Here is a 26,364-nt window from a genome sequence, read left to right on the forward strand (position 1 = left end):
TCCAGCACCACATGCTGCACTGGCCCCACCTCCAGGCATGCAGAGTGGGACAAAGGGACCAGGCTTGGTGGCACATGCCTGTAATCCCAGCATTGGAGAGGCTGAAAACAGGAGAATCACTATGAGTCCAAGCTGCATAGTGACAACCTATATAAAATATATTAAATAAATAAATAAATTCAAAAAGAGAGGCTAGGTAACCCACTTATAGGAGTACCACTTACAGGAGTGCAGGCCTTGGATTCAAAGGAGCTGTGCTGGGGCCAGGGAGATAGTTCAGTAGAGTAAGCACTTCCCTAGCAAGTGCAAGGGGCTGAGTTCAATCCCTGGAGCTGTGCTTTGTTCCAGGTAGGATTAGGGAATTATTTCATGATGATTGGGAAGTTTATGTTCAGCTGACCTGATCTAGTCACTGTATTTCAACTAAAATATGGAGAGAAAATCCCTTAGACTCTATATACTAGGATTCTACATCATTGTATAGATTAATTGTGTAACATAAGTCTTTGATTATCCTTTTAAAACTTTCTCTAAACTTTAAGATTTTTTGAGACAGGGTCTCACTACACAGTCGAGGCTGACCTTAAACTCACTATGTATCCCAGGCTAGCGTCGAACTCATGACAGCCTCCTGAGTTCTGACATTACAGGTGTGTGTCACACTTGGCCTGAAATTTTAAGGATTTAAGAACAAACTTTATACAGATTTTGGCAAATAGGAAAAAAATAACTAATTTCTTACCCCCTTAACGGAATTCCTCACTTTACCCTATTGGTGGACTTTCTTCCAGTCTTGCAAAAATGCATGTTTGCCACAGTTAGAATTATACCATTTTCTGTATAAAGTGTTCTTGCTAGACACCATTTTCATTCTGGTATACTACTTAACTACTGGATATGTCATGGAATTTATTTAACCATTGCACTATTGTTGGACATTGAGGTTGCTTCAGGAGGTATGTGAGAAAACAAAGGCAGGATGCTGCATTCACCACTGGCATAATCACCCTCAGGGACCTGCTTTGTCAATGCTCAGTTTGCTTTCTGTAATTTGATATTTAAGTTTGATGAATGTCAGCTCCACTGTTGAATCCTGAGGTACATTCGCAAAGGGATAATTTCTGCTAGTTTTCATCACACAAATTCTGGATTTCACCCCTGCACTGGGTATAGTCTAGCCTGAGAACCTAAATTATAGTAGAATATCAGCCTTTTCCTCATTTCTCCTTGAAAAATGCCTTAAAATAAAAATTTTGGGAAATCCTACCAATGGGGAACAGGGATGTTTGTCTGAACTTCCAACCGGATGAGTGGTATGCCTCATTGGTAGCTTTGCCCCAGCTCTGGAAAATGATTTAGTTGCAGCTTAAGGAGGCCTGGCCTCAACAAATCAATTGGGTCCCATCTCCAAGAAAAGATCAAATTTGTATGTAAAGTAGGCCCCAGGGCCCCTTCAACTTTAGAGTTTTAGCTGCTTTACAGAAGTCCAAGTGTTTGAGACCAAATCCAATGGCAAGAGTGAACCAGGGAGAGAATTTCAAGTGGGTCAATCATGCTGTCCCTTTGCCTGGGAAAGAAGGCCTTTCTGGACCCCCATTCCTCCTAGACCTGAATGATGTTTCTCTCCAGTTTCTCCATATATTTTACCATTGCTATTATCACCCTCAAAAGATTACTTTGACGTACAACTATTGCCCAGAGGAAAAGAATGGGGCTGGGGAGATAGCTCAGTAGAATAAGCGCATGCCTGGCAAGCGCAAGTGCCTGCCGGTTCTGAAAAAAAAAAAAAAAAAAAGAGGCTCACTCCCAGAGAAGGGGGATAAGGTGAAAGTACATTTATAATACCTCCCCCATTCTGCCCAACTAACACTACTTCCCCCACTACTGATTTCTGAGGATTTCTGAGAGGCATTTGAAAAGATACACTGGGGCTGGGAAGATAGCTCAGTGGCTTAAGTGCCTGCCTGGCAAGCACAAGATCCTAAGTTTGATCCCTGGTACCAAAACTAAAACTAAAAATATAAATATAAAGCCTTAAAAAGAGGCACCAAGGGCAATTATAGCTTCACAGAATATTAATAGTGATCCACAAAATTGTTCTTCATGTAATGCTACATTTCTCAAGAGGAGTACAATAAAGTGGGCTCTGACCTGATTGGAAATTGTACAAAAAGATTGACTGATTTAAGTGATGTTTGACTTCGATAAGATCATACATGTAGGGGACTGAGCCTGAAGACCTAGCATTTAGGCTACACTTTACATATTTAGCTGCTATTGTATGAATAACAGAGCTGGTATAGGCAGTGAGGTGCTGCAGGGACAGATCTCACCAAGACTGGAAATACTGCAGCAAATGTAAGGTTTACACTTGTGTTCAGACACCAACTAATTACAGAATGAAGTGTCTTGGCAAGAATTTGGGCCTACTTTTTTGTTTATCAAATGCATTTAGTTGAAAGTAATTATAATATAAATAAAGTCTTTTTGTGACCTATTTAGCACGTGCATGGAATTTGTGAGTGATTCATGCATGTGTGATGTGAACATACTGTGTTGTACATGGGAAGTTCGCAGTTCATGTAAACCATGTGTATTTCCTATGGCTTGCACATGGGCACTCATGGGTGTGGGGTGTGTATATATGGGTATATTTATGGCTATGTATGTGCATACGTTGGGTGTGGCATGGGCTTCCAAAGGAGAGAAATCAACTATCCAGGGCTATATTTATAGGGACATAGCTGGAAATCTGGCCAGCTCGCTAGGCATTTATAACTTCAAGCATGTTCAAAGGAGAGTAGCTAGATGGTTAGGGGCCTTGCAGCCATGTCACAGGTTAAACGAAGAACTGAGGAGGTTTGTGCTGAATAAGAATATGGGTGAGTGGAGACTGGGGGAATTCAGAAGGTTGGCACTGTTTCCTGGATGGGGGAGCATGAAAGTCAGTGTTCCAAGGCCAGAAGGTGGAAGATCCCAGGACTAAACATTGCTATGCGTAGATGCAGGTGGAGGTCCTCATACAATACTGACTCCCTCCCATGCAATGATTAATAAAGGAGCCTTAATAGCCTGGACCTCACTGGCATTACTGGACATCCTTGCAGGCCAGGCAGGGGGGCATGATTCCCCTGTGACCTTTGCAATGATAAAACCCTAAGGTCTTAAAAGGCATCTTATAAAACTCCTTTTCTTTTCCTATACCAGGATCACATAGCTTAATATGGACAAGAAAAAATTAAGCTCCCTATATCCATGCAGATATCTTTCTTTTTCTTGGAGAGCTTGAGACCAGCCACAGACTGTACTTGAACTGGCTAGGCAGGCTGCAGTGTCTTTAGCAGGAGCTCAGACTCCTGGGATGGTTCGCAGGGGGAGCTGGGGCTCACAAGACTTAAAATCAAGTCTGTGCTGAATTAAATTGCTGAAGCTCCTCCTCTCTTTGCCTCCCCTCCCTTGCCTGTGAGGGCACAGAGGAAAGAAGAGACAACGCAGGTTTAGTCTATGGCTGATGACCAATGACGCACTATCACCAATATAGATTTTGGAGGTGGAGACTATGGAAAAACAGGTGGCTGTGGGGGCAGGTGGCAGCCTGGAGGGGGTGGGGCCTATCAAGGGGGAGAGAAGGACAGTGCGGGTCCTAGGAAATCTGAAAAAGAATGTGTCAGTCTCCTGCAACTAAAATAATGCGTTTCCAAAATCTACTTTATAGAAGCGGTTCCAGAAAACGGTTGAAATGTGACCCATATTCCATGATCATTGCGCACTTGTCCTCTGTTCCACGGGAATAGGGGAACTGAGCACTCATTCCATCCACGCGAGGAATGAGCCAGACTAAGGACCCCAGATCCCCGCCACTGGGCAGTTAGGGGCAGTGAGCATTTAGCAGAAACGAAGCTGCCCCAGATCTCTGCCAACTCCTTGAGTGACCTTGCGCAGGCCTTTACCAGTTCTAGGCTTCAATGCCATCATTTCTTGAATGGAGGGATTGAATTCGACGGGGCTCATACTGATATTCTCTAGTTGTCTTTGGGACTGTGGGGCAACCTTCAGCACAAAAGGAACCCCCACCTCATTATTCAGGGGCCCTGATACCTGGCTGCCCTGTTAGGAAGGGTCATCCTAGGGCCTTTAGAGCCTTTGGGTGGTGGGATGGCGCTCCTGCGCTTCTGGCCCCAAGACTCTGGCTGACCCTGCAGGAGGCTGAGCCAAGACTCCGCCCCCGCGCTCGCCCAGTGTCCCGCCGAACCATTAGCGCGATTGCTCTAAGTTCCCGGCAAAGCTGGTGATTTATGCGGGTCCTCGACGGGGCAGTCCCTTGGGCCAGGAACAATTAGCTAAAAGCCAACGGGAAGGGAGGCTGGGGGGCAAGGAGCCAAATTCCAGGGCGCCCATCTGGGGCTGCAGCCGCTGGCCGCCCCGAACTGAGCACCCCAGCCCCCCGACTCCGCGGTCCCCCACTCACCACGGCGGGGGCGGGGCTCAAAGGCCGAAGCGAAAAGGCAGTCCAGTATCCACGCCATGACCCGCGCTGAGCGCCGGCAGCCTCGCAGCTAACCTCCGCGCTGTCCTGCGCACCACTGCTCTAAGTAGCCCTCGGTGACCACGCCCTGGGCCGCACCCTGCACCCAGCTCTAAGTGTCTTGGTCACCGGACACCTCGAGCCTGTCACAGAGAGGGCAGGGCCTCAGAGTAGCCCCCCCTCCCGCCTGAGGGAAGGTCCCACAGCCCCTTTCCCCTCTCAGAAGGAGGCCAGGATTCAGCTCCTGTCCGGAGAAGCTCTGACTCTGAGGGCAGGAACCTGCCCCTAACTGGGAGATTCCAGAAACTGAGGGGAGGAGACGCCATCTCAGCCGTGGTGAGCCCCAAAACTGAGAGGGAGGGAAGGTCCCTGACCTGCTCCCAGCCCCACTCTCCCTTACTGGAGTGCATACAACCACTTGTGTACCTCAGAAGGTGCAATTTGAGGGCGAGTTGATGCACCTGTTCCGGGGATCCTCAGACCTGAGAGAGATCATAGCAGCCCTAGGAAACCCTGGGTTTAATTGAAAGATCATCTCAGCCCCCAGGAGGCCTAATCTAAGAGGGAAGTAGTGCTTGCCCTAGGACCTTTGAATCTGAAGGGGAAGCTGTGCGTCAGTCCTTCAGAATCTGTTCATTGGGACCCCCAATCCTCATCTTAAAAGAGGCATCACCCAAGCCTTGGGTAGCTCCAAGTGTTTTAAGCTCTGTTCTAGAAGACCAAGAATTTGAGTGAGACCAAGAATTATTTTTTGCTAGGCAAGGGACCCTGAATCTAACAGCAGGATTCTCTCAGGGAAAAAAAAAAGGAATGCCATCATGCCTGAGAAGCTTTGTTTTAAGGGATTTGGTCCTTAACAGTAGAAGAGCCGTGTCAGCTATATAGAAAATGAGGGTGTCCTCCTTCCTGTTGCTGGGGACTTACAGATTCTACTGCCTATGCTTTTGTTCAGAGCCCTGACATAGGAAGGGAATGAACACTTATTTTTAGAAAGAATTTGCTATTTGATATTTCAATGAGGGGTGGTACTATGCTGGATTTTCATATACATCTTTTATGGCTTTGTATTTTTAAATTTTAAATTCATATGAGGGCATGTGTCACAAGCGATTTAGTGTTTATAGCTTCTAGCAGAGAAAAACCAAGCTTGTTCCCCCAAATTCTGGATAGAAGTCACCACCAGAGATGGACCACACTAGGCATCAGGCACTTTAAAAGGAAATTTTCTTTTTCTCTTCAAGTCCAGGAGCCCAAATTAATTTTCCCCCAATTTTCCATTGGTAGCTGGACAGATGTAACAGTCATGTTATTCTCTACTAGGAAAATGGGGCTCTAGCAATCATAATGCTAGTGAGAAGGCAGAAAGACATATGGGAAATCCTCTTTCAACAGTCCATCGCAGGTCAGGGGAGTGCAAGCCAAAGCCATGGGTCTTTGGGAGTGAGAAGTTATTATGTTTGCTTTGTTAACCACTGACATTAGCATTGTGTGTCAAAGGGGTGCATAAAATGCCAAGATCTCCTGTGCTTTGCCATACAATTCTTAGCAAAGTAGGGCTGTAGTCAGAGTTTAAAGGGCTTCCACTCATTTTTCTTCCTTTCTGGGAAGCATGCTCCCCTCTTTTGCACCAATTTCTAAATCATTTCTAGTTTTCTAAAAGCAATCAAAGACAACAAACATTCACCAGACCTGCTTTTACCAATTTCTGCTGTACAAATACCCAGTCATCCAAGCCAAACAAGTTTGACATCTAGAAATGTCCAGCTTCAGGTGCTGGATATTGAAGTCTCAGCCTTACTTCTTCCCATGAGTTTATCTGGCACCAACTTTTATAATGACCTCAATGGTTTTCTGAGGTTTCTGTGCTTCTATAGTAGCTCTACCTGAGGTATAAACCCATGGTAGCTCTATCTTCATTGCCTTTTTCTCAAGAAGTGTACTATGCTAAAGGAACAAGGGTAAAGGTACTTATAAACCTGAATTGGAAGATCAATTATGTATATATTAGTATGTAATCTTGAGAGAGTTAATCTCACCAAGGCTCAGTTTCCTCATCTGAAAATAGGTATATTAACAGTTATGAACAAGTTTCATGCAAAGCATATACTTTTTTGGGGGGAAAAGAGAATGATTGATAGATAGATAGATAGATAGATAGATAGATAGATAGATAGATAGATAGATAACCAAGCTGATAGTTTTTCTTTCTCCCCTTTCGTTGACTTATCTACTTTGTCATTTAATTACTTAGTATTAAAGTTCCTTTAGCAAATCTTTAAATGTCACACAACAGAGGAATGCATTCATCCATCAGTTCTTTAATTCATTCAACAAATTTTAGCAGATGTCCTCTAGGTGCCAGACATTGAGCTATGCAAATGTTGACTCATTGAATGAGTTATTATGCAATTATTTTTAAATGTATAATTGGGAAAATTATACAATAATGTGAAGATACACTTCTGATACTTTTTAATGAAAAAAGCCTGGATTTGAAATGTATGCACACTAGGACTTGCCGATTAGCTCAGTTGTTTAAGCGCCTGCCTGGGCAAACCCAGTCAGGCACAGGGGACCGCGGTTCGATCTCTAGCTCCACGTGTCACACTAGACCAGCCCTTAAGGCAGCTTGAGACAGCCAAAAAAAAAAAATCTTAGGGCTGGGGAGATAGCTCAGTAGAATAAGCGCTAGCCTGGCAAGCATAAGGTCCTGAGTTCAATCCCCAGTATCGCAAAAAAAAAAATTGTTTGAAATGTATGCACACTATAGTAAGACAGTATAAATAAATAATATGCCTATACGTAGAAAAAAGAAGCAAAAAGGAAACACACTAGAACTTTAATCATGATTGTATTTAGACAATTCAATTATAGGCAAATTTAATGGTTTTATTATTTTCATATTTTAGTATTTTGCAATTTTTCTTTAGTAAACATTATTTTACTAAGTTAGAAAATACTACTTATAGAAAACTATCTGTAACTTTGTCTCTGTTAAACAAAGGACCAAGCTAGTTATAATGACTGGACCTTGTAGGTTTGTGCTGTGCTGATGGCATAGGGTACTTAGGCCTGGCTTTGGTGACCCAGAAAAAATTGAGGAAGTTTGTCTGCATCTCTTCCAAGGATATAAGGGATCCTTAGCACCCTTATCAGAAACTTACTTAGCCTGGACCTGCAACCCCTCATGCCAAGGAGCTAATAAGCGGGCACAATGTGCACCTTTGCTTTCACCTTGACAGTCTAAAGTCTAAAGCTGCAGAGCAAGCTGCATGCCTCATAAGAGCCTCCTCTTGGACCTGCAACTGAGTAAGGGCTAACTTGCTCTGAACTTAGCTTAATGTGTACTGTGAGTTCTGTAGCCATGATGATAAAGTGAATCTAGGGGCTTGTTGACCTTGAGAGAGAAGGCTGCAAAGTTTTCTTTCCTTTTCATAAAGAATAAAAATGCCTGGCAACCAGACGAGCAATTTTTAATTAAGTGGAACGCTAAGATTGAGGGTCCTTAAATTTCATAACTGATCAGAGCTTCCCAAGACAAGATTCATAGGACCAGGTGCATCAGACTCTCCACAGATGCTAAAACAGTGCACATTCCCTTCTCCCACTCCAGTCCTGCTAAATGCAATTTTCTGAGTATGAGGACGAGAAAACAGCCTTTTTAGCAGACTCTCCACTGGGGCTCTTATTTCTACTAAAGTTAGAGAAGCTAATACAAAGGAAAAAGATTCTCTGTAAACCTTTCTATCATTTTCTTTCCATTGCACCTCAGTTATAAGGAACATAGGGGCAGCCATCAGGGGAATTTGATCAGCTTAATTCAACTCCACTTCCTTAGGGTACATGGGTAGCACAAGAAGTTGAGTACATTTTGAAACTTAACTCCAGGAAGGGTTTAGTTTTATTCAAAATGAGCAAACTTTATACAGAGTATGCATTTGGACTTTCTGAGAACTCTTGCACATATAGCTACATGGCAATTTCCAGTCAAATTATTGCACTTGAACACACAGTTTACTGGGTTCCTTGCACCAAGGAAGAGGCAGGTGAAGAACAGTAACTGGAACAGAGTATTTCAAGGTAAAATATCTACAGTGAGGCTGAACTCCTGGCTGAAAGAATGTGTACATGTCAGCTTCCCAACCTCAGCCTCTACAAAACAAGATTCTTAATCCCACTACCCACCTCCCTCTACAGATTGGCTAAAGGTCTCTGCATTTTCAGGAAAGAAATAGCAATGTCATCTATTCTGTGGTCCATGAAAGAAAATAGCTGTTTGTCTTCCAATACCTGTTTATGAGAACACCTATCAGAAAGCCCACATGGCACACACAAGGAACATGTGTACTCACTTGAAGCCCTAGTTCCTCAAGACTGGCTCGCAGCTTTTCATTTGGGAAGAATTTATCTGAGCTCATGCTGAATCTACCAATGAAATCATGTGAGAGCATTCTGGGAGTATGTGGACCTCTTTGTACCTCAGAAAGGCCTCAGTTTCCTTCTTTCTTAGACGGAGCTGTACAGGAAAGTTGGAAGTCCCTTTCCTTCTATTGAACAGTATTCCTAGGATACACCACTGCCACATTTTTTTCTCTCATAACTCTATTACTTCCAAACATTTTTAGATCACCAAAACCTGACAAAGTCCTCACACAATCTTCATGAGGGAGGAGTGCAGAGAATTATTTCCATTTCTTTAAGTTAGAAAAAGTAAGGCAAAGTAAGAGACTAGTCCTGAGTTGCGCAAGGGAGGAAAGATAAGCGAGACCAGCCTCCAGATCCCAGATACCCTACCCTGTTTTTTTGCCAGGACTTCTTGCTAGATCCCAGGAGCTGTCTGTCAGCATACTGACACCACTCAGGAAAATGCAAGCTTTATCCTGACATCAGAAAGACAGAGCTACGATTACACTTCAGTCCCCAAGGAGGCAGGGAAATTGCTTTTAGTTGACAAGTGCATCTCCCACACACATACCCCTCTGGTTGAATGAAAAGAAAAAATCAAGTTAAAACTCCCAAATGCTAAGTTAATTTTGTAAAGCATTTTGTTCTTTGAGGTGGAAGGGAGGGCAGGATGAGAGAATTTTGCAACTGTACAAGTCTCGACAGGGTGGGGCAGGAATAATACTAGAAACTCAGGGGGCACATAAAAAATGTGAAAAAGAAGACAAAGTGGGCTGGCAATCTTTTGCCTTTATGCCATAATCAATGAGAGAAAGCGGAATTATCTGAAAAAAAAAACAACTGGAGAGAATGACAGTGTTTTTATGCCTTTTAAAAGCTGCCAGAGAGTCAAGTCACTGAGATTCCATGCTAGATGAAAATTTTGTGGCTTCCAGTAGCAATAAGTGTTTGGGGGTTGAGCGGGGGTGGGGGTCATGCACTTCCATGTATTACCAGAGACCTCCAACCTTGGGACCAGACAAATATTGCTCGTGGACTTTCCTAGCCCTGCAGGTAATTTCCGTAAATCAATTGTCTTTATGTGTTTAGTGTGGCAGCCCCCAAAGTGCTCTTATTCATCAGCACTTTCACATCTGAAACTTACAAAGCTCTGGGAAGCCGAAAGAACTGAGATTATTTTATTTCATAGATGAAGAAGCTGACGTTTAATGAAGGGAAATCATTTACACTAAAGCACTGCCCTAAAAAAAATCCTGTACTTGAACCACTGTTTTTACATCCTTCTCTGGCATTCAGCTCCTTCTCACACTGCATATGCCCTGACTGCGATCTGGTCTTTAGACTTACATATCTCCCGTCACAGAGACTAGAGACTTTTCCCTTACTGAAAACTGCAAAGCATGTCTGAAGCATCAGAATCTTTCCAATTAAGAACATTCTCATTTTTAGGATATGCACTCCAAAGTATTTAGGATTAAGAATCAGATCTACAATATACTTCAAAATGGGGGGAGTGAGAGACAGAGACAGAGAAAGACAGAAACAGGTAGAACATAAATGTTGCATTTGTTAATAGGGGGATGCACATTTTAAATTTAAATTTATTTCAGCTCGTATATAAAACATAATATTGTACATATTTATGGAGTACCATGTTTGACTTTAAAAAAAGTGTATATACACTGTGAAGTGTTCCAGTGGGGGCGAACATTTCCATCTCCTCAAACAGTTATCATTTCTTCGTAATAAGAGTAGCCAAGGTTGTTTGTTCTAACCTTCTCAAATGTACAGTACATTCTCATTATCTATAATCATCTAACTGTAGGATGGCACAGCAGAACATCCTGCTCCTAGTTAACTATAAATTAGAACCCACTGACCAACCTTTTCCAAGTCCTCCTCCAACGCACATACTCCTCAGCCTCTAGTGATCAGCATTCTTTCATCAACCTTCATGAGATCAACTTTTAAATATTTTGTACAACTATTTATCATATCATTCTTTTAACTGTAAAAAAGTGAAAATACAAAGTTGAGCAGAATCTCCCCCTAGATTCCCCCTCACCTGTCTGAGTTCAAATCTGCGTGCCAACAGGGCTCCACTTCAGGAGTGTAACAGACTCTCTCAGCCCCAAATGCAGAGAAGCTAACTCAGAATGAGTGGAAGTTTACACCTATGAGGTCTTTGTATCTCAGATAGACTTGGGTGCTAAGCAATGGCTGAATGTACAGGGTTAAGGTTTTAGTGGCAAAGCAGCTAAATTAGAGCCCAAACTAGAAAGGGAGTCCCCGAATTCCAGTTCAAGCTGGAAGCTTTCCAAAGATGATGGATGTTTTAAAATTTCAATTTGCTTGTCAGGGCTGGAACTGTCATTAGAGAAAATCTAGTCAAACTTCCTCACATCACAAGGGAGACATCAAGATCCGGAAACAGAAAGGGACTTACCCAGCATCTGCTAGCAAGTTAGTGGCTGCAATGGGCCTGGAAACTAGATATCCACCTTCCAGTCCAGGGATCCATCCATTACATCACACTGCATCTCACCTTGAGTTCCAGAGTTCTTGGAAGGTCATCTGCCCACCCTAGGGCTTGCTCTCTTCAGACCAGCATTGCACTTGGGCGATTTGCAGTCAGCCACAATCCCTGCCGCTGGGAGCAGAGCCAAGCGCCTGAAGATGGCACCTGTCACATCCCATTGGAATGAATGACCTCCCTCTGAAACTGAGAAGGGCCAGGAGGAATTTGGGAGCGGCACCTTGAGAGCAGAGTCAATCCTGGCCTTAGCGGCTGGTGTGCCATGGACATTTGAGGCAGAGAAGGTCACCAAAAATATTCTGAGCAGTTTTCTGGGGAGTTTTCCACCTCTCTTGGACCCCAAGTGATTTATTGATTACTTTAGGGGCAGCCACTCTGGCTCATTGGTTTATCTGCCATTACCCCGGAGGGGCGGGGTGGGGGGCAGTCTGCCTGCTACTTCCCCTGGTCTATCTGCTCACAGGATTGGCTCATGGGACAGCTTAGCTGGACCCTTGCGAGCCTGTTGAGATTAATGGCATTTGCCTGCAGATCATGAGAAATCATATCAGAAGCTGCCGGGGGAGTGGAGGGGAACGGAGCCAGCAGGAAGAGGGCAGAGGAGAGGAAGGGAGAAGATCAAATGTGGGGGAAGGTAGGAAGAGAGGAAACCAGGAGGAAATAATTCTCTTGCACACCAACTGACATTTCTGAGCCTGTAGCTTCTCTCACTTTTAATCATCTCCTTCATTAATTGCCATTTGTCAATGCAAATAAGTCTTTCTCCACTATAACTCAATCCTCAGATAACCTAAGCCTTTAACGGCGATGCGAGGCTGGCTTCAGTCTGAGTTTGCCCTAGATGGCGAGGTGTCTGCCCCTGTCTGTTTCCAGGTCCTCTGGCACCTTAGAGGTTTATACATGAACACAGAACTGGCCCAAGGATAAATGATGCTGATCGCCACCTTTATTTTCTGTGTATCTTTGGAGCCAGCAGCTGTTCACCCCTACCCCGATGGCTGCTGGAGCCCAGCACCCTCACCTACTTATAAGCACCCAGGCATTACACTTGTCTTCTGTTCCACCCCCCAGATTCCAAAAAACTTGTCAAACTACAAGCTAAGGGGCAATCAAGGTGGATCTGCCTGGCCAAGAGTGCAGCCATGCTCCAGAAGATGGGCCATGTCTAAATAGCACCCCCAAAAAATCTGATTTTAAAAAAACTGAAAAGAAGAAGGGGGGCTGTGGCCAAGGCCAGATTAGGTGGCATGAACATCATGAGAAACATCCAGGAGGTGGTGTGAGCATATCAAGGCTAAATTCACCACATCTCTTGCTGTCAGTGGAGGAAGCATTTTACCAGATTATAGAACTCTGGGCTTCCCAGATCTTAACAAAGAAGAAGAAAGCACAAGTCTCTAAGTGACTGTGGATCCTGACTGTCTTCAAGGTCAACTGCACAGGGGCCACTTTAGCAACGAAGGAGGGATGTTGCGGCTCTGCTGCCTCTGTGGCCATCGGTCCTTGGCCAGGCTCTGAGGTGTGGTATCCTCTGTGTAAGGCTACAGCTCTCTCCCACATCCCCAGGGGAAAAAAGACAGAAAGAGCCACTAATTTATCTTTCAAACTACACGCATTGCTGTCCTCAAAGAATTTCTCTCACGTCCACTGAGTGGGAGTAAGATACTCTCTAATAGAAGCCGAGATGTGGTGATATTCTTGTCCAAGGCCAGGTTTAAGGACCAAGTGCAGAACCATGATGCCGCTGGGTTTTGTTCTATTTTGTTCTGTTTTTTGTCCTTCTCTCCCACTCTTAAGGATGAAGACTCAACCTTCTCTGGGTCAGCTCTGTTGCTGATGTTCTAAAGTTCACCCTTTCCTGCCGCTGCTACCTTGGCCACCAGGGAAACATGTACCTTCAGCCTCTGTCCTCCCTCCATGTGACTGTGCACAAGTTAACTGCCCCCAAATCTTTCCCTGCCTTTGGGTCTAGAAGACTTTTCTCATGTGTGCTCCCCACCATGCACTCACTATTTTCCCTCTTCCCACTCTGCACCAGCTGTGGAAGGCCCTCACAACTTCCTAGGTTGAGGTGTGGTGGCTCCCCGCGAGTTCTCTCTCCTCCTGGCAGTGTTTGCTGCCCCATGGTGGCTTCCTCCTTGTTGCCTAAAGCCTGTTTACTCTTGGTGAAATCTCCCAGGTGTCATCTCTCAGATTTGTTCTTGTGCCTGTTCCATAACCTGCTTATTTACCCTCTCATTCCTTATGAGCTTATTCTCCCCATTGGCCCTCAGAGCTACTGAAACATCTCTTTATGAAAACATCTTTCTTCTCCCCCTGAGTCCTGTTCTAGCTGGCATACAGTTTTCCCCTCTCAGCCTTAGTGTTTTCTTTCTCAATTTTTATTTCTTATTAGTACACACTTGCAGTACATAATGCCTCATTGGGAGATGGTATGCATACATAACATTTCTTTAATTCTTTCCTTTTCTTCCCTGCTCCCCTGTCTCTCCTTTGTATGATCTTTTGGTCCCCTTTGCCTTTTACAAATGATCTACATCTCTATTTCATATTCTCTATCTTATCTTTTATTTTGCTCTTTTAATATTTTTGAGTTTCTCAAATAAGAGAAACTATGTGTTATTTAAGCTTGTGTGTCTGATTTATTTCACTCAACACTATAGTAGTCTGAAGGTGTATTCACTTTCCTACAAATGAATCAAGTTCATCATTCTTCATAGCAGAGTAGTATTCCACTGTGTATAAATACTGCTTTAATGTTGAATGCCTTCAAAGAGAGGTCTAGAGTGCTTTACTCACTTTTCCTGTTATACTCCTTCCTCTGTCCACAATAAGATGGCTCCTGCCACTATGCACAAATACGTGCACCCTCAGCTCTTTTCTGCACAATTACCAATATCCTTTTGGAGACCTAATCCACGTGGTGCATATTTGTCCTAACATGAGCTGCTTTTTCTGCAGAATCCCACACTGTGAATCTCTCCTCATGGCACCTCTCCTTCTTTTGATTCCTCTTCCCCCCTCTGTGCTCTTCTCTGCTACCCAAATAGGAACACTCTTCAAGGTCTTGCCCTTAATGCTCAGTTTTGTATGGAGGGGCTCAGCCTCTCTAATGGTCTTGATCTCGCTGCATCACTCACACTGCCTAAAATAATGTTTCAAGTATAGTAGACATTTAATTAATGTTAACTTAATTGACTAACATTTGTTAATTGCCTAGGGCCTGATAAATAACTGATCTTCTGTAATGCCTGTTATTGGGTTTTACAGTTTGCAAGCATTTCCTGTGTAGTTACTTGACTTCATCCTCATAATAACCCTGTGAAGTTGATTCTTTCCTATTCCTAATTTTAAAGATGAAAGAAGTGGAATGGAGCTGACATTTGTTTTCTGCCTATTCTATGCCAAGTGCTTTACACTCATTTTAATTTAATTTTCACAAAAGTACTGTGAAGTAGGTGTTCTTAGCCACATTCTACAGATGGAAAAACTGAAACTCAGAGAGGAGGCTGGGATCACGAGGAATATATAATTTGCTTCCTCTGTATTTCATTGTTCTGTAAATTTGATCATACAAAATCTAGTGAGCAATACTAGAGAGCCATATAAAAGGTATTATAGAGTGATGTTATAATTATTGTTTACATATAAGCTTTTTTGGAGTTTGCATTTCTGGGAAATTTAATGCCAGGCATATAAAGAACTTAAAAGGAAAAGAAAGCTTTTCTATTTCTAAATATTCTTTGCCTTTCCTGTTGCAATTTATAAGAAGAAGAAACGATTATTGAGCGCTTACCATGTACCAGGCATTTCTTTCAGGGCTTCACACACTTGCTTTCATTTAATGCTCAACATAACCTTTTGGTGCAGGGGCTCGAATTATACCCCAATCTGCACATAATGTAATTGCACCTCATAGAAGTTAAGTGACTCAATCAGCACCCCCAGTTACTTTGTAAACTAATTGAAGTTTTAAGTCAGACCAAATATTTAAAGTTAATATGTTTTCAATGCTACCAGACTAACTTTCTGAAAGGGTAGGGAAACCAAGGCTCATAAAGACTGAGTGACGTCATCAGCATCTCCTGTTTTCTCACTTTGCTCTAGCTGCTTGCATGTCTTTGTTGAAGGAACAGCTTTGTATTGTCAGTAATCTTTATTTGTCTGTGATCTGTCTCCTGCACCACATTGTCAGCTCTGCCAAACCTCTTTAGATCCCCCACAGACGGTTCTCACTAAATACTTGTCAATTGATAACCATGGGACTCTCTTCAGTGGAGAGAATTATTAATCAACCATCAGGCTTTTACAAAGCCCTTCTCATCTCCAAAGGAGTTGAGCCCTTAGTGCTCAGGAGATGTATCAGTTCCTCGCCTTCCTGCAGCTTGAAGTCAGGAGCCGACACTCCCCGCCTCCACACACCATTCATTCTCCAGGGAGCCTCAGTAGCGTCACAATCATCTCACTGAAGGCTAAATTATGTGTGTGACTCTGGGAGGGTGAGGTCCCAGGAAAGGGGGAGAAGACTGTGGGCTGAGAATTTGCATGCAGATGGACCCTGGGGATGTTTCTCGCCATCTGAGATGACGTGCCAACCTCTAGGAGCCACACATTGTACAATAAGCTCTGAAGACTGTTACTGTTATTATTGAGAATATTGATGATCACTCTTATATTTGTACAGTGAACTTTCATTTATGCAAAAGGCTTCTGCCCAAGATTTCATTATTTTTAGTTTGTGTTGGCCTTCTGAAAAAAGAAAAAAAAAACCTTTAGGCTTTATTATTCCCCAAAGAAAATAATTCTGTCCAGCTTGTGGGGGTAGGAAATCACCCCAGGGAAACAGAGACAGCTAAGCATCTGAGAAGGGGGAATCTTCACTGGCTAGAATTTAAAGCCAACAATTGATCCTGCTGAGCAATAAAACATGCTAGAGATCTGAAGATAGATCCCCAAATGCTTTTCTTCCCTTTGCCTGTTTCCAGACCCAGCAGGACCTGTGAGTCCAGCCAGAAGCCTTAGCTCCTCCCCAAAGCACAAGTCCAGGGCCCTTCCCCCAGCGATGGCCTCAGGGACACTTCCGTAGAAGCTAGCTCATCAATTATCTCTTCTCCAGACCAATTTTCTCATGCATTTGTATGAGTTCGCTTAGCAGCCTGCAAAGAGGCAGGCAGTAGTAATAATCATAGCTAACACTCATGGAGCTTTTGCTATGTGCCAAACACTATAATAAGCACTCTACATGCGTAATCTCCCTTCATCCTCATAATAGTACTCTGAGGAAAGGTTATGAAGATCCCCACTTTATGGAGAAAAGTGTCAAGGTTCTTAGTGAGTAAGCAATCTATCCAAGGCTACACAGATAACTAATGCTGATCCAGGATTCAAACCCAGGTCTGTCTGTGAAACCCCCACCCCTGTATATTGTCTCTTTATGTTGGCATTCATTTCCCAGACACCAACAGTGAGACTCAAAGATTGGGAAGCCATGTAGTGTTCAGAGGAAAGAGTCTCTGGAAGTCTGAAAATAGTTTGTCTCCCATTTCTGCCAGTAACAGACTAAAGGACTTTACGGCATCACTGAAATTCCCCTGCTTCTGAATCTGCAAGCAGGGTCCACAGAGTGTGAGATTCAAGAGAGATGAGCCAAGGAAGGTTAATCTCCTTCAAATTTATAGAGTTTAAAAGCACCGTGCAAATGCAAAGTGTTCCTTATCATAATCCTTAACATTATTATTCCAGCCTATTCATTTACCAATGAACCTGGGATAGAGTCCTGGCTCCGTCCCTGGATTGTGGTGCCATTTAAGTACCAAGACAAATCGTCTCTGGGAGTCAGGGGTGATCCATTATCCGGATATGGATTATTTCTCAGGAGTAAATCGTTAGCCCTGTCGGGCTGCTGATGAATTCTCCCACCGCACCTGGGGGCTCATTGCTCTGCAAGGGACGTGCAGGGAATGCAAGCAGCTGGAGTCGCAGTGTGACTCTGCAGATGGGGTCTTGGGGGCGGGGAACAAGGATGGTAGTATTAGGCTTCTGGGAGCAGTAACAGCCCCGCCCACCTGTGAGTGAAAAGACTGCTAATGAACTACCCTCCCATAGCCCAGCACAGGGCAGAAAGGGAAACTCCTGGCCTCTCCTGCTGCTTGAAGCGTGTTTTGGGAGAACAAAGCACAAGAGACAGACCTATTTGTATACTGGGAGCTACAGTCAGAGCTATAAGAGGAACGGGCAACAGAATATAAACAGAAGAAAAGAATTGGGGAAATACAGGGATAGTAAAAGAGGAATAGGGAAAGAAGAGGAAGACACTGAGTAAATAAAGGACCACAGAAAAGAGCCATGCGTAGAAGTGGAATAGAATAAAAAGAGAAATCATGAAAGAGGATCTAAGAGGAAAGAGAGAAAGAAAGAGGGAAAAACAAAGACAGATTTAGAAAGAATCTTTTAAAGGAAAGAAAGGGAATAATATGGGGAAAGATAAATTGAGAGAAAAGGCAAACAGCAACAGAAGAGAAGGGGGAAAATAAATAAAGTAGTAAAATAAGAAAAAGATAAAAACATAAAAATCAAACCACCAGAGACAAGCAGACAAAGAGAAAGGAATGGGGATGGATTGGTGGTCAACAGAAATGAAGACATTTGAGAAACATGGAAGAAGAGAGTGAGGTCTGTAAAGAGATCTGATATGTTTTCTCTGCTTTTGTGTCTTTTTTTCTTTGGCTGTAGGGCACACATGGTTTCAAGCTGATAGCTCATTTTTTCAAAGTGGTACTGGGGGTTGAACCCAGAGTCTTCACCCTGAGACACATCCTTAGCCCTATACTATATATAATTAAGACAAGGTCTTGCTAAGTTTCCCAGGCATTTTTGTAAGAGAAAGCACTGAAAATAGAAAAAGAAAGACACAGACAACCACCTGCTGAAATAAAGACCACAGATACAGAAAGTTATACACATAAAAGAACACACACACACATACACACAGCTAGACACCTTTGGAGGCAAACAGGTACATGGAAGTGGCATAACTGGCTCCATCAGAGCTAAAAGATTTGGTATATACCCACAGCAGACAGGTACCAACAGAGCCAATCTAAAGGGACACCAGGATGGGCCACAGGTGGCAACTGACAAGAGACAAAATAACACTGCTGTAGAAGGTGACAGATGAACTCAAGGAAAGATGGACTTATGAAGAAAGGTACCACAGCAGGGGCAGGGGGAGTAGGGGGATCTTACCACTGCTCTGCTTCTCTAGTCTTTTTTTTTCAGTACTGGGGATTGAACTCAGGACCTTGTGCTTGCCAGGCAAGCGCTTATTCTACTGAGCTATCTCCCCAGCTTCTCTAGTCTTCATGAAGTACCCAAACAAAGGACATTTACCTCCCTGTATCTGCTGCCCTCAAGATTTCCCTCTGGGCTTTTGAACAATTAGTAGCAATGTGTTTATTCAAATGCACTCACTCCAGTTAGTTACCTTGTCACCTTTTGGGGAGGGACATATGTCTTTTACTAGTCTGACTATCCAGAAGTCCCTTCAGACATAAGCAGAAATGTTGAAGCATCAGCCCCTATGGCTAAGATAGTCAGAGAGTGCCTGGATTCTGGCTCCAAGACTAGGACCCTCTCCCCTATGGTGTTGAGGTTCTTCTTAATGTTACTGGACTTGCCTTTTCTCTGCAGTTTGAGGCAGATGAGATGGGGGAGTCAAGCTCAGGGACCTATGCCCCCACTTGAAGGAGAGGAGTGTTATAACATTTCCTTGGATGAATAGTGATTCTCAATAAAGAATAGTTTGAAAACCTCCTGGTTATACAGAGCCAGATGAATTCTAAGGGTCCTTCCAGTTCTGACATTCTGAGATTCTATGACTAAGAGCTAATTCACTCAAATCTAAACCCACAGTAATTGGACAGAACTTGATTGAATTTTCTGAGCAAACATGGCGTCACTGTCTGCCCCAATAAATATTTAGCGGTGGCCCCAGTTTATTGATTTTGTGCAGTATCAATATTTTCCTGGCGTAATTTCTAACACTAACTATATACCTAGGATGATGTGAAACAGGCAGGCTCAAGAGGTCCTCCCAAGAGAGCCACAGGTGGTGACTGGTACAGTACAGACTGTGCCACCCTGCTGGCTTGTGCCAGGCATGGGGGAGGGAGGGAGTAAGACAACTGCCTTGTAAAGGGACATAGTGTTTGGTAAGAAGATTTGCTTGCCCTGAAAACACAGGGATGCTGTAGCCGAATAATCACAAAGAGAACCTAAGTAAACAGGGCTTGCTTCATGTAGCTCTACTTTGGAAATTAGTAACAACCCTTAGAGCTTCTGCTGCCCTACATCTTCATTCATTCATTCACTCTACAGCCAGATGTCTCTCACATACCTCATCTGTGAAACCAGAATTGCACTACAGCCTAGGAGGCAGTATTCAAGGTAAAGTAAGTAATACTGATGCCATGCAACGTCAACAAAGTTAGGCTATGGGTGAATATTTATGAGATGAAATATTTGGTAGGGATATTACTATATATGCACACTTTTAATTATTACCATTGGAAAAATGGATGAATCAGAGACCTTTTTTGTATGCAGCACTCAAGATGCACAAAAGTCTTGTAATTAGTTCAGGTAAAATAACTTGTTCCCTAAGTACAATTCTGAAACATACAAATTAATTTAATACTTTTTTATCATTTAGTTACACATTCTCAGTGACAAGGTTTCATTTGTTGATGATGGTTTGAGAGCACTGTATTTTAGAGAGAATTAAAGCATTTACTGGAAGAGAGGAAAGATTACTTCCTCTCCTTGATGCTGCCATAGCATTAACCTTATCAATCCTAATCAGAGATATATCTGTGTAAGTTGGTCTGTTTGTTTTTTTAGTCATTCACTCTTCTGCTTAATTAGTTTTTCATACATCCACCAGCCGTGTACCAGGCACCTTCTGTGGCTCATGCCATGGTCCAGGTGTGGGAACATTGAAAGGTTTCAGACATAACCCTGTTCTTGGAGTGCTCATGCAACAGAAGAGGGACTGACAGGTAACTTAAGGGCTTTCTGATGAGCTCTGCAACAGGGATGTGGACAAGGGGAGCTCAGAAGAACATGGGCTAATCGGGGCAGTGGAAGAAGCTTTAATGCATGAAGTGACCCTGAAGGACAATCCTGCTTAGCATTGTGGGGCAGCAGAGCACCGTCCTTGTTTTCCACACTTTTTGTAAAAAATCGGCAGAATATATTTGTAAAAGCCACAGAGCCATACAACAAGCAGATCAGTTTGTGGCTGGGATTACTCAGTAGCTTGCTTTCGACGCTTCAATTTAGCATGAAATATAATCACCCCTTTAAAAAAGCACAGTGGGAACGAAGGATGATCAGAGGCTGGTCCCTATACCCTAATTCTTCTTGATATCAGACTTTCCCCATACCCATCACCCCTATCTAGTATAAATTATTATTTTATAGGAGGAAAAGGCTTTGAGTGGTACTAGGTACTGTGGTGCCTTTCCAATTACTCACATTCCAAAGGAGCCTTAATGATTTCCAAGATAATTGGTTGTAGAAATAAGACCTTCTAAAAATCCAGCAATAGAATGTTCGTGATGCCACAGGATGATTCAGAGCATTTGGCCTTAATTACTTTGATTGTCCGCCAGGATTTAATATATGAATATTACATTGCGATCTTCAATTTAATTTCTTGTGTAAATGGATTGTGGCAGAATCCTGCAGTCCTGGAACTGGCACATAATTCAGCGTGGGAGACACTATCTTAACTCATCTCATTACTCAAGCCATTTGTTGTCCTTCAGGCTTTGACAGCCATGAGATGGGAAAGGAGCAGAGGTGATGTTCTCTCTCAACCTGGGTCCAGACTGACATGAGCCATACTCTCTACTGATTACTTTGTTACACAGACACAGGCAGCACTTATTTTTCAGAAGGGGAAAAGCACTCCAGTCAGTGTTCAACTGTGCCTGAGCTTTCTGAGCATAGTGGAATGGGAAACGCTGGGATAGGCATGCAGGAGACCTGAGAGCTACTTCCAGCATAGCCACTAACTTGCAGTATGATCTTGGGCAAGTCCTTTCATTTCTTTGAGCTTCCAACTCCTTGTCATTGGAAGAGAGAATTATATACTCTCTGAATTCTTGCCAGAGTGAAAGTTTCTTGGTCTATTGGCGAATCTAAATGGTAAACACCTCCCCTCCCCAAGAAAGGGCAAGGTTTGAAGGAAGGAACTGAGGAAGAAAGAGAAAGGGAGATGGATGGAAAGGAGAGAGGAAAAAAGAAGGAAAGTTAAAGGACAGAACCTGCAGCCTCAGTGAGGCACCTCCTAAGGTCTACACAAGCTTGTTAAGGCAAATCATGGGTCAGTTAAACGTGAGAAGCCTGATAGAAATTAGGCTGAGAAAATAAAACTCAATGAGAACTAACGGAGAAGGTTTAGTGCTGCAGAATTTATTTGTATCACTTGTCTTCTTTTAAAAAAAGAGCTTATATCTAAAATCTGTAAAGAATTTCTCCAAGTGAAAAATAAAAGGGCAATCTGCAAGGAAAAAATGGGCAAAATACTTAAATAGGAATTCTTCAAAAAAGTCTGTATAAAGGCAAATAAATATATGAAGATGCTCAACCTCATTAGTCATGAGAGAATTACACATTAAACTACAGTGAGATATCACTGCACACCCACCAGGATAATTAAAATCTTTAAATATGACAATACTTAGTGTTGATAAGGAATTGGCACAATGGAAGGGTGTAAACTGGTATACTCGAGACACTGGCAGTATCTGCCCGAACAGGACCTGTGCAGATCTTATGATTCAATAATTCCACTACTAGCAGAAAGGCAGGCACATGTACACCAAGAGTCAAACAAAAGTATCCATAGCCTTAACTGCCTGGAAGTGGGAATGGTCCAAATACACATCTACAGTAGGAAACAAAATGAACTTGTGGCATATTCACAAAAGGGAATATTATATAGCAATGAGAAGGAATAATCTACCTGTCATGCAACAATATGAATGACTCACAAACATAATATAAATGTAAGAAACCATACACCAAAGAGCACATACTGAATAGTTATATTGAAGTCAGTATCTGGCAAAACTGCAGTGTTTAGGAATGCATGCTAAGGTGTGCAAAGGTAAATAAAAGGAAGAAGTGATTTATGTAAAAGTCAAAATCCTGCAGTTGTTACCTTTTAGGAGGCAAAAAAGGAGTTTAAATTAGGGAAGGGGGCACAAGTTGAACATCAGTTTTGCTGATAACTTTCTATTTTCTGAACTGGGTAACAGTTAACATAAGTGTTCATTGAATAAGTTCTATATTTATTATTTATACAAATTTTATGTGTGGAAGATTTTTATTTTTTTCAGAATAAGTTTTAAAAGCCACAGAGGCATGAAGAAACCTAGTAAATCTTTGTCTCAGACTATCATCCTTTCAGGCCCCTGCTCCTGATACATAAAATTCTAGACTTTAGGCAAAGTCACAGCAGAGACTATTTCTCAGTCTTCTCTGTATCTGTCTACCACAATATTCTACCTTTAAAGCTAGGCTGGCCCAAACTTGCACCTAAGAGGTGTCAGGCAGTTGCCTGCAGTCATAGACACCATGTCCCTTCTGCTACCTAGACTCTTTTCATTTCCCTTATTCTCAAATTGTTCTTGTTCTATTTCAGTTCTGTCATTCTCCTAAATTTACTTTATCTTCTGTTTTCAGCCTTGTTCATGCCCGTTGGACTAATGGCTGAACAACCCAGATGCATTTTCTTGGCTGGAACCTCAACAATTCTTCCTCTCTAAAGGCTTGAATACCTACTCCCTTCTTTCTGAGGCTTTTTCTACCCTGACCAACTCAGGTAGGATTTCCACAAGATTTTCAGTACTAATGTGCCTTATGTAAAGTTCTGGGGGCCATGTATGTTTCAGAATTTTAAATTTTATTTATCCAGATAGTCACGTACATTTACCTATAGTACAGAATAAATTCAACAGGTTGTGGCATAGCTCCCTATAGTCAGACCTATTAATATGTCTTTCATGAACTATATGAATATTCACACTAAGTGAGATAAAGACTATCAACATTTTAATATAAGTTAAAAAGAGTTTAATATCAAACCTATAACAAAGTTTTTGGTTTGCAGAATTTTGTGATTTGAGAAGTAAAAATAAGAAATTGATGGTTCATAGTAGAAATCCAATGAGCTTTGGTGAATTGATGGAATTATGGAGGGATACAATTCATTCCGCGTGTTTATTGTCCCCAGTAAGTGACAAATTCCATTTTAGTATGCATAGCATGAACCAATTAACTAGCACAATTATGGGTATGTTAAATTCCACTGCTTGCAAGAGGAACGCTGTTAGAAAAATCCTGCATACAGGCCTGCTACCAAATCATGAATGGCCTGCCTTGGCTAAAATGGCCATCCTGTGACCAATCATTGGCTACTCCTTTTATAGCCAGTCTTTCTCCTTGGCTATGGGTGAAGTAGGCCTAAATAGATGGAAAATGTGGAGATGACAGATATATTGTGTCCTGTCCAATGTGAAAGACATGCATGGGCTGTATGCATGTTTTTTACATGATCTTCTTTCAACAATCCTGCTCTTTACCTGGCTTCACTAAGGTGTCGAGCGGCAATCACTTGAGACTCCCTTCCTGGCAAGTACTCTACTGTCATTAGCTTATATCACTAGTTAAGTGGAGAGCTACGTATCATTTACTTCCAGTCACCTGGAAGCAGAGGTACTATGTCCTATTGTGCCAGAGTGTTCCAGAGGCAAAAAACTAAGAGTTTTATGGGAGGCTAGCAAGGGAATAGAGTATGAGTTAAAACTAAACCTTCATGCTTTCCCACTCAGGACACTCCAAAGAATCATGGGAAAGCTCAGCAGCAGAAAACCATGCAGGCACTTTCAGTACCAATGCCTAGAGGGGAAACCCAGTGGAGCAGGTGGATTTCAGAAAAGTTAGGAGGTTCAGCCTCAGAGCTCCAGCACACTGTGCTGTTTGCTCCTAGAGGGTGGTAACTGTGAGTTACCAGCTTGGTATCTCCCACACAATTGCCCCAGGCTCTTCAACCTTCAACACAAGGTAATAGCACTTACATGAGCTCTATAATTTATTCCTGTTCTCCCTTTCTGCACCTATGAATCTATCTTGCAAATAATGCTTATTGTTTCCCATAAGAGTAATATATACTCCTTGATGCAAATTTGGTAAATCAGGTAAACATATGAAAGACTAAATTCATGCATCACCCCACCTCTTGCACACTTGTGTATTTCTTTCCTGCCAGCTTGCTTTTATTTTCCTTCTCTTTATAAAATTGTATCGCAGAGTCACACTCTTACATATATTGGGATCACTTCTCAGGTCATTACAAAAGGTATGAGTCTACTCTAATTTGAATGCCTACTAGATATTGTGGAGCTCATGTCACAAGTATAAAATGTGTACCTTGCCCTTATGGAACTTACAGGCTGCCTGAGAAGATGAGACTGATATAAATGGAACCAATGATGAGAAATATAAAATGGAATACAGTTAAATGTCATTTAGGGAGATAGGCTAGAAGGACAGTCAGAATACAAAGGAGGGAGAGATTGATGTGGGCAACACTAGAATGAGAAGGCTCCCAGAGCGGACTTAAATTACCCTCTAAAGGATTTAAAAAGGGGTGGAGACAGAGAGAGGGAGAGAGAGGGGGAGAGAGAGAGAGAGAGAGAGAGAGAGAGAGAGAGAGAGAGAGAGAGAGAGAGAGAGAGAGGCTGAGACTAAAGCATCAAGGAAACAGAAGCAATGAGGGGAAGCTGGATTATGAAGCTGAAAGTCCCTTATCCCTTTTGTTGTTGATGATGCTATAGAGCTACCCCAAGGGCCAAGATTTCAGGACTTTCCAGAGGCTCACCTTATATATGAACAAATAAACCCAGGTCTTTAACCCAAAGAGAGTTTGGAGGATCTATGCATAAAAACAAAGCATTTGTATTAATCTGGCAATATCTTAGGATCAGACTTTTTGCCGTTTACTAACTGACTTGCTTCTTTGCCTTACTTCAAACAGTAATGGCTCAAACATCATGATGCTAGTGCTCAGAGGCCCCTGTTGGACAATTTCCTACGTAGGTAGCTGGCTGAAGAGCCCTGGCCCCAGTCAACTCACTATTGTATTGGTAATCACAAGAAAGTAAATAATGAGAGAAAATCTATGGTGCAAGCCTCCTTCATCTACTGAAGACAATAGCTAATTCAGCTATATTTATGCTTTGAAGATCTCTTCAGTGGGAACAAGAGTTTCCCAGGGGCAGAAAACCTGTGGTTTAAATAACAATAGAAAGATACATTAAATACCATAGTTCACAATTTATTTGTGATGATTCACAAACGCCCTAGCTAATGGTCAGACCACTCACGAGCTGCATGACTTCAACCAAATTCCATTACCTCTCAGAGTTCACCTCAGTTCTTTTCCTTGTCTACAAAGTGGGAACTATTAGAGTTCCCTTGGGCACTAGGTTTTTATGAACCTATGATTTCTTTGGACAGTCACAGCCTTCAGATTGCAGGTATCCTCTATGACAATGCAAATAACCCTGAGAAAAGGCCACATCTTACCCTGTGTTGCCAGTCACGACCATACCTGGGTATCGAAGTCCTGTTGGGGAATGGGACCAGGAAAGCGAACAGGCCCAGCCTGAGGGGAAAGGCCCAGAAAGGAGAAGTGGATGGACCCCCAAGATGTCACCAGTTAAGCAGAGGGAGGATCTCGATACCTTCTCCTCTATCTGCCTCTCCCCTGAGTGCCCAGCAGCAGGCTGTGCCCAGCTGCATGTCTACGTAGGTGCTTGCTCCCCACAGG

General features: G+C 42.7%; 1 protein-coding gene across 6 annotated transcripts in view; it reads right to left on the reverse strand.

Annotated features, from left to right (window-relative positions):
- The window catches only part of Arhgap36 (Rho GTPase activating protein 36), a 52,949-nt gene extending 26,585 nt beyond the window's left edge, over positions 1-26,364 (reverse strand). For 2 of the 6 annotated variants that reach the window (XM_023718834.1, XM_004634533.2), the window contains exon 1: positions 4,469-4,531. In XM_023718834.1, the coding sequence (XP_023574602.1) occupies positions 4,469-4,526 (58 nt within the window). In that variant the 5' untranslated portion in view covers positions 4,527-4,531. The other 4 variants (XM_023718828.1, XM_023718835.1, XM_023718831.1 and 1 more) reach the window with 4 other exon arrangements.

Source organism: Octodon degus, unplaced genomic scaffold, assembly GCF_000260255.1.
Source record: "Octodon degus isolate 3935 unplaced genomic scaffold, OctDeg1.0 scaffold00063, whole genome shotgun sequence".
Classification (NCBI taxonomy): Eukaryota; Metazoa; Chordata; class Mammalia; order Rodentia; family Octodontidae; genus Octodon; species Octodon degus.